We start from the raw sequence: 9,475 nt of genomic DNA, 5'->3' as shown, positions 1-9,475 counted from the left end.
GTATTGAAACCTTAATTCAAGCACAATATCTGTTTTAAAAATAGAAGACATCAGAACCATTTTGGAACTTAAACACTCCTTGCCTAGTCTCTGTTGTATGTACCTATCTGTGCAATAGCTTTGGAGGAAGTTCCTGTGCAATAGAACCACAATTAGACCATTATAAGAACTACAGATACATTGGAGTTGTGTGAAGTTAAACCTTTAGTGTGTCACTGTTATGAGAAACATGATGCACATTTTACTCTATAGACAATGACATTAGAAAAGCATGGACAAAGATAGACTAAATGGAATTCTATTAACAACTGTCAAAATAATGAATTCGAGAAAAGTAAATGCACTAACATTGACTGTCACATGTGGTACGGCTAAATCAAGGGCATACTGGCTCTAGATTCTTCCACCTCCAGTATGCATTGTATCTCTTTTGTACATTACATATTCATTGAAAGGCAATCAGATATTTAATTTTTTTTTTGGGGGGGAGAGGATTATGACAGGGCAGATGTTTTATATTTTTAGGTACACCTCTAATTCTTAGTGAAATCGTATTTGAATAAAAATTAACCGTCTCTAAACTATATAACATATACCTATCACTAGGCTCACCATACCCAACACAAAATGCCCGCAGAAATATTATTAATGAATCAGCTTACCTGAAGGAAGTTCTGGTCATCATTTCCTACATTTAGTAGATCTTCAACCATGACAGCTCCTTGTTTTACAGAGGTCACCTTGTCTACAGTGTTGTCGGCATAATGACAATCACTGGGAAATTTAATACCGCTGTTCAGTGAATTGGTTGCTAAACAAATATCTTGATAATTGGCCTGAAGAAATGCTCTAACCCCGTCTATTCCCACAAACTGTGAGGATGGAAGGTCATTACAATTAACGCCAGATGATATCAATAGCTGGGATTGCCTCCATTCCCGAAGTCTGAAGATCAGCAACAGAATGAAAATGAACAGGAACAAGAATGAAACAACGGAAACAGCAATCACCAGATAAAGTGTAAGGTTAGATTCAATATCTGTAGAAGAAGATATGGTGGCCAGATCAGCAACAACTTCTGGGATGCTGTCAGCCAACATTATTGTGACAGTGACCGAAGAAGAGAGAGAAGGCTGTCCATTGTCCTTCACCAAAACCACCAACAGCTGCTTTACGGCATCTTTTTCCATAATGGGACGAGCTGTTCTAATTTCTCCAGTGTGTGCACCCACAGTAAACAGTCCTTGGTCTGTGGACCTCAGCAGATGGAAGGAGAGCCAGGCATTCTGCCCAGCATCAGCATCGACAGCCACAATCTTAGTGATCAGATAACCTGGTTCAGAGGTGCGAGGGGCCATCTCTACCCCAGAGGAGCCATCAGTAGGGGTTGATGGGTATAATATCTCAGGGCTGTTGTCATTCTGATCCAGGATGAAAAACACAAGAGATGCGTTATTAGTCATTGTGGGTGAACCTCTGTCTTGAACCTTAATTTGGACTTGAAACTCTCTGAATTCTTCAAAGTCAAACACTCGAAGTGCATAGATAATACCAGAATCAGAGTTAATGGAGATGAAGGAGGTCACAGAATGACCTCCAAGAAGCCCATCAACAACTGAAAAGGAGACTTTGCCATTCATATCAACATCTCGATCGGTTGCTCTGACTCTAAATATGGAAGATCCTGGTGGCATGTTTTCCATTACATAAATTTCATATGAGAACTGATCAAACAATGGTGGGTTGTCATTTTCATCACTAATGTGCAGATGAATGGTTTCAGTCTTACTGACTGGAGGGTTGCCTTTATCCATGGCAGTAATTGTAATGTTATAATCTGAGACTTCCTCTCTGTCCAGTAAGCCATCAGTCATCAAACTGTAATAACTCCCAAATGACTTCTCCAACTGAAAAGGGAGATGTGGGGAGATGTGACATGTAACCTCACCGTATTCTCCAGAATCTCGATCAAAGACCTCTAAAAGAGCAATGACTGTGCCTAAAGGGCTATTCTCAACAACCTGGTTAAGCACAGAAGACACAATGATTTCAGGGTCGTTGTCATTCACATTGATCACTTCCACCAGCACTTTGCAACGGGTTGCACTTTCACCATCTGTTGCCTGCACTTCCAATTCATACTGTTCAGTTTCTTCAAAGTCCAGTCCTTTAACAGTGGATATTTTTCCAGTTTTGGAATCTAAGTGAAACGTCAGTAAAACCTTTTCTGCAATTTTGTTGAATGAATAGGTTAATTCGGAGTTTGTTCCTTGGTCTCTGTCAGTTGCTGTAACTGTTATCACAACGGTGCCCTTGTTCACGTTTTCCAGGGTTTTAATTTTATAAAAAGACTGATCGAAGACTGGGGGGTTATCGTTAGCATCAAGGACAATGACACGGACCTGTACGGTGCTTGTTCTCACCAGGTCACCCCCATCTGTGGCTGTGAGACTGAGTTCATGGATATCCTGCTTTTCCCGGTCTAAGTGCTTCTTTAGCACCAGTTCGGCAAATTTTACACCATCTGTGCCAGTGTTTATATCTAATATGAAGTGGTTGTTGGGACTGAGCTCATAACTCTGAAGGGAGTTGTTCCCCACATCTGGGTCATGGGCATCTGGCAGCACAAAGCGCGCTCCTGGTGATTTACTTTCAATGATTTGTAATACGATCTTATCAGTTAAGAAATTTGGAGAATTATCATTGATGTCCTGAATCTCAATTTCCACAGCATACACCTTCATTGATCGCTGAACAATTATCTCTAAATCTAATAAACACTGGTCGAGCTGCGCGCAAACCTCTTCTCTGTCGATTCTTTCATTAATGTATAAATGTCCGTTGTTTAAACTGAGAACAAAATACTGCTTCCTACCTCTGGACACAATGCGGGCTCCTCCTTCTGATAACTCCTTTGTATCCATCCCCAAATCCAAAGCCACGTTTCCTACAAAAGAGCCTTTTTTCATTTCCTCGGGGATGGAATAACGCAGCTGCCCAGAAGCGGCTCCAAAGACTGTCAGCAGAGTAACAAGAAGCAGGAGAGGAGCCCCAGAGTAACAGCGCCTCGATGTCTGAGCCCCGAAGTAGCACCGCCTTGGTGTCTGCGCACAGGAAATACAGCGTTTCGGCCTCTGAGCTCCAGAGTAAGAACGTTTCCGTGCCAGATCCATAAACGAAAATGTCTGTTGGAATATTGGAAAAAATAGTATTCTTCCCGTAGCGTTTGAGTTAGATCGATGTCTTAACCAAACCCAATGCAGTTCGGAAATCAGTAAGAGGGCATCTCCCCTGTCGTAACGCTGAATCCGATACCTCGCTGCGATATTTGACCCACGTGATCTCCATGGTCGCGCGTTGCAGTTCTCTCTAAATTTGGCGAACAGCACCGCTCAGTGACCAAACGTACAATTGCAGCAGCTCAGGTTAAAAACTGGATGACTTCTTGTAACTATCATTTCATAAACCACGGTTTAATCAACAGAGCAATATGAATTTGGGAATCTGTGCATTAAAGATTAGGAATCGTGACTGAGAAGTAAATAGCCCTCCCCGTCTGCGTCCCAATAGTTAGAATCGTGACCTCGATATGTTAATGCTTATTTTATTAATTAAAAAAAGGAAATAATCATGTCCTGTTTTCTCTTTTACTAATGATATGCCTCCTAACAAAAGTCCTCTTGCATTTCGCATGTATCTCTCGTCTACAGCGCTCTTTTTGTCTAGCCTTTTTTTCTCTTCAAACAAACGCACAAAACCACTGCAGAGTTTATACACTTGTCTCTGGCATCATATTGAAATACACAATGTACTGATGTTTGATGGGGAAGGGAGAAGGGTGTATGCTGTTTAGACTGCTATTTAGCCCCAGAAAGCTAGATCAGGAAACCATCTTGGGACAATTTTATGGCACATTTTTAGTTGCATAAATGGACTAAGATACAGTGGGTTTGAAGGTAGAGTAAGGACAATTTTCATAATTGTTGTGGCTTGTCAGGCAAGGCTTTCTCTCCCAGGTGGATACTGGGACTTTCCCTGACTACACGTGTATGAAAAAATAGAGGCAGAACGGCGAATTTCACTGCACCATTTCTCCAAAAATGATTGAACAACTATATGTATAATCGTTGGTTCAAACAAATCTGAACGCGCAATTTCACTTCACTTGTTGTCAATCAAAATATAAAAAGCACATTTCTTCAATTCATTTTCTACCTAGAGAACCTGCTTGGAAGGGACACAAAGGAAAATCAAAAATGTATTATAACCCATTGCAACATAACAAAAGCCTTTGGCTCCATCGCAGCCCTACTGACAATGACAACAGTGTAAGACTACTGCCTTTTAAGAAATGGCCACTATTACAGCGTTATAGGTATGCTATATAACACATCGTTTACATTGAGTACTTTTTGGAGAGTGCCTAGGAGTTTCTGAGTTTCCATCCTCTAAATTAGTGCAGGAAGTTTTTTTTGAACAACTGGGTTGATTAAAATAACTGATTAAGTATCTCAAGTAATGTGAACTATGAGAGCCTGTACATCAGCTGCTTTAAGACAAAAACTAAATGGATGGGAAAGCTGAATTTGATTGTCTTTGCTGGAATGTAGTAAACATCTCAATTACACTTCAATTAATAAAAACTGTGAAAATAATATAAATATTTAACTTAAACTCGTTTGCCATTGGTTGGCCTATCAGACATGAATGCCATTCGATGCTCGAAACTGGTCTGAACAGCACATTTGTCTTTCTACGAACGATTATACCACTCTGCTTGCTGCCTCTTGGAGCAAAGATGATAGTTTGTTTAGCTCAGACTAACAGACGAAATAGACAGAATAGTCCATTATGTCAAATGTAATCTCTATACACAAGGAGGAACGTCTAGTGTTCTTGTCATAACTGTATCATCTTGGATTATTTTGCTAGTTTCCCTCCTTGTTTGCGTGTTCTTGAAGACACGCACTCTGCCCATTAGAAAAGCACAGTTATTTCTCATTTATACATACTAAGGCTCAAACTGCCTTCGATGTAAGAGTTCCCCACTGGTAAGTGGCAGTGATTCGAAATGGCTTAGGTACAGGCGTTTCCTGTATTGCAATGGGGTTAGGTAGTGGCCTGTATATAAATCCAAAGCCAGCATCAAGTTGCTTTGTTTCCTGGCCACCTCCATCACCCCAAACCCTTCTTTCTCTTATTTCCTGGATGCTAATTTCAGTTGTATGTCATTCACGGGCTCTGAACAAACATATCCACTCACACCCAATTATAATACTTTTCAATCTCAGGAAGAAAACTAGAAAATCTAAATGTATTCTGATTTCCTCCTGCCAATAGTTGAGAAAGTAGTCCCAGCGCAAATTGAAAGATAAACTGTTACCGAACTTCTAACAAAACCAAACAAGTGCTAGGACTCTCCATGCAACCACAACTTAACTTATAAAGTGCATGTGTGGCCCATTGAGACAAAAGAGAAGCCAACTGACCCATTTTCTACTGAACATTTAACAAGGTGGTTAAATCCTCTGCCCAACGGACTACCTGCAAATTCCCGTAAAAAGGGCTCCCTTGAGAAATATATATATATTTTTTTTTACAGCATGAGAAGTCAGCACAATTGTCCACCACACAGACACGGCCCACTGCTAGAGACAAGTCCATCCGACCGAAGGCATAGTTTCCATTCATGTTTGGTGCACTGTGCAAGCACCTGAGGACAAATCAGAGCGCATTCGGTGCACTGACTACACTACATTTGGACACTGATTGGTTGTCCCAAGTGTCTGCATTCCTAAAGCTCTGGCCACTCTACCAAAAGGTAACGCCATTTGATAAATAACCACTTTTTCTAGCCTTTTTTAAATTAATCGACTGGGAGAGCCTAATCAGAATTCCATTCAGGATCGGTGGCAGAAGCAATTATGTAGACAAAATATTGCTGTGCAAAACTGGGCTAGCACTTTCTGCTGCATCTATTCAATTGCTGGGCTCTTGAAAGGAAATATCAGAGAAGTAACATAAGTACTGAACTCTTTTAGCTGAAGTAGGATGACTAAGCTAACACGAAACGCTATTTGACTGTTTTCTACAAGTACACATTTAGGGCCATTACTTTCTTAAACCAGGTACTCCTGTGATATATGTAACCTACTCCTTTCAAGAAAATTTGTATTAGAGACACAGGTTCCAAATCAGGGCGACACCAACAATTGTTGGCTCCACTAACAACTTAACAATCACACCCCACACTTCATTTATAGCGTAGAACACCATTCGCTCTCCATCCGACTGGTAACCAATCACCAACTTACATTGTGTCAAATGGCCCGTCTTTTCTACAATGAACTGTCCAATGCCAAGTGAGATATTTTCTTCCCTGTTCAGCTATGCTATATGACCATGTCACCATGGAAGTGCTCAACAGGAAAAAGAGCGCAAATGTAACCCACACACTAGGAGAAAACCTCTATGTTCTGAGCATTTCTGGTGAAACTAAAGCATCAGTGGACTGGTAGCTGGGCCCAAGGAGGTGGTGCTGACTCTCAAGCAGTTTTGTGGGCGGCACAGCTAATCCTAAATCAGCATCATATTGAAAAAGCATACCTCTCACTGGACATTAATATTTAGTATTTGTGACATTTAATGCAATATAATACAAATGAGCCCAAATCCCTAACCAGAAAGAGAGCAAATCTTAGCCTCTCAACCAAGCAAACATACAAAAAAGTAAGGGCCAGATGAACGACCCAGAGTTTTGTGACTCGCAATTTCTGACTCATTTGCGAGTCGCAAACTGTGAGCTGCAAAACCATATGTACAACACTGTACTTTATACTGTTTGCGATTCCCAACAGGGTCGCAAATGACCTATCTCATTAATATTTATGAGTTAGGTCGCAATTTGCGACCCCATTGGGAATGGCTGCACTCACAGGGACGATGGGCTGCTGGGAACAGCAGACCACCATGTCTGTGACTGCTTTTAAATAAAGCAGGCTGTTTGTTTAATGCAGTCCGTTTTCCGTAAAGGAAAACAGGATGCATTAAAAAAAAGTTTTTTTCATTTTTTCAGAGCAGGCAGTGGTCCGCGTGACCACTGCCTGCTCTGAAAAAGTATTTTCGCTACCATTCACAAAGGGGAAGAGGTCCCATGGAGACCCCTTCCTGTTTGCGAATGGGTTAGCACTAATTTGAAACTGGTGCTAACTGCGATTGTTTTGTGACCGCATTTACGGTCACAAAACAATCCTACATCGCCCCTTCCTAACTGCGACTCGCAAACTATTTTCACAATTCGGTAAATAGATTACCGAATCACAAAAAAGGGTCTGTACATCGCAAAATGCTTTTTTCTTGTCGTAAACGGGCTGATTCTGGGAATCGGACCATTTGCGATGAGAAAAAATCTTTGTACATGTGGCCGTAAGTGTGGTTTAATTAGGCAACGTAAGTAACAGATATGATGCCTTCTGCTGAAAGAGCAATCAGTGGCAAATGGTGGGATCAAGGCTCAGGCCTCAGAACTTATAATTGCCATAACACAGAGTTAATTTCTAGAGTTTTCAATGTTAGCTACAACGGATATAATTGTGGAAAATCGTAAATGTGACCTTAAAGGAAGGCACCTTGATAATCATGCAGAACTATGGGTAACTAAGAAGCCACCAGCAGAGCAACCTGAGGACCCTGGTCAGTGTGATCCCTACTCCAGACAACATTCAAGATCAACGTCCCCAATGCTGTCATCCTCCATATATTCTAGGCTCCTTCTCGCAAATCCTGGACCCTTTAGTTAAGATACTGGAATTTTAATTGCAGGTAAACCAGCAGAGAGAAACAATATTAGAAAGCTGAGTGTTGCATGGCTTAAGGCTCCTTTGTTTCATGGAACAATCAGATGGCACATCTCCTTCTCTGTGTAATTCACCACTCCATATCAGTATATGTGAAGTGCAGTATGCCTGCCAAGAAGTGGGATTCAAGAAGAGCGACTCATAGGAAGGAGATTGGACAAAGAGGCAGGAATAGAAGATTACGTAGCATCCCCAACAAAATCTTCAAAACAATTCAGATTAGCACACATAAAAATGGAAGGATTGGCATGGAAACAGACCCAGGTAAATGTTTCAAAATGCCAAAGTCTTCTGAATGCGCAAAACTCTTATATTGGCAGTTGTCAGGATAGTGATGACAAGAGCCACAAGTGGTTGTCTTCTCTCTATCCAGGATGTCTACAGAATGTCCAGAAGGATAACTACATCAGGGTTCTCAGCTGACACATTTCTCTACCCAACCGCAGAACAGCTAGAACACCAGAAGGAGTTCTCCTGTGCCAGCAATAAAGAAGGGGAGATGCTGTCCTTACAGCCCTGCCAATGGCAATGGAAAAGACCCATCTTAAAAAGTACCCCTCCCAGAGGCATCTGAAGGTTGTTAAGGATTGAGCAGCAAGAGGACTCTCCTGGGCTGCAGTTGAATAATGTGGGAACCTGTAGCTTGTGCTTGACTCTTGTGGTCTCGTTGATCCTCTGACTAAGCCACACATATTAACCTGGAGATGACGGAGACCATCTGCAGTGACAAGTGTTGAGAGTTTTACACTCTATCTCATAAGCAAGTCCCCGCTGCCTGGCAAGGTTGAAAGGGTTGACACATGACTTAATAACCAGAAAAAACAGGTACATCAAATATTACCATAAGTTACATCTAACTTACATCACAAGTGCTTCTGCTTTCATTGGGTTTATCGCACTATTACAGAACTGCAATATTATATTTGCTTCTCCCGCCACTGCTTTGTTCACTGCTATCTTCTGGTTCTGGTGCACGGCTGATGCAGCGCGTTCCCAAGCCAGACTGAAGACAACTGCTAACAGTTGAAATTGTATGCTTACGTTAAATTTGGCCCAACACAAATTTGCCACTATTGATTTATTCAGTGTCACAAAGGGCAAAGTACAATTTTTCCAATTCAATTAAAACCTATTGTGGTCTATTCGACAGTGTGAATAACTAGGATCATACAATAGGTTTAAAACTGTCGTTTGTCTGTTTGTTATGCCTGATTTCCGAATGAAAGGGTAGCAGAGTACATATAGTTTCTCGGGTAAAGAACCCTGGTACAAACCCTAATTGTAACCATTGGACCATAAGATAACATGCATTAATACCTTAGGTTCTCAGGAATGTAACTGCCTTGCTGAAGTCTTACCCCAGTCCATTTTGTTAGCTTTCTTCAATACTGCACACAGTAAGGACACAACCTAAGAACAGTAGTTTTTTTTTACATACAGGCGGAACAAAAAATATTGATAATGAAATGCCCGTTCCCATCCATAATTTCATTTCTAATCTGCCCCATGATGTCATTTCATATGGTTGCTCTACCACTGATGTCCTGCTAAGGCAGTCTACCCTTGAATTCACAGTTTCTCTTTCCTGTATTCTGATCATTCACTTTTTTGGACTCTCT

The 9,475-nt window shown here is 41.2% G+C and overlaps 1 protein-coding gene across 1 annotated transcript; it reads right to left on the bottom strand.

Moving 5' to 3' along the window:
* Nucleotides 1–653: 653 nt before the first annotated feature.
* On the bottom strand, nt 654–3,264 carry LOC138246979 (protocadherin gamma-A6-like). Its single transcript, XM_069201727.1, has one exon. It carries the CDS (start codon nt 3,171–3,173, stop codon nt 654–656), a length of 2,520 nt encoding a protein of 839 aa, XP_069057828.1. The 5' UTR covers nt 3,174–3,264.
* Nucleotides 3,265–9,475: the final 6,211 nt, after the last annotated feature.

The sequence above is a fragment of the Pleurodeles waltl genome, chromosome 7 (genome assembly GCF_031143425.1).
Source record: "Pleurodeles waltl isolate 20211129_DDA chromosome 7, aPleWal1.hap1.20221129, whole genome shotgun sequence".
Taxonomy (NCBI): Eukaryota; Metazoa; Chordata; class Amphibia; order Caudata; family Salamandridae; genus Pleurodeles; species Pleurodeles waltl.
Note: the sequence above shows the minus strand (reverse complement) of the source record. Positions and strands in the feature narration are given on the sequence as shown.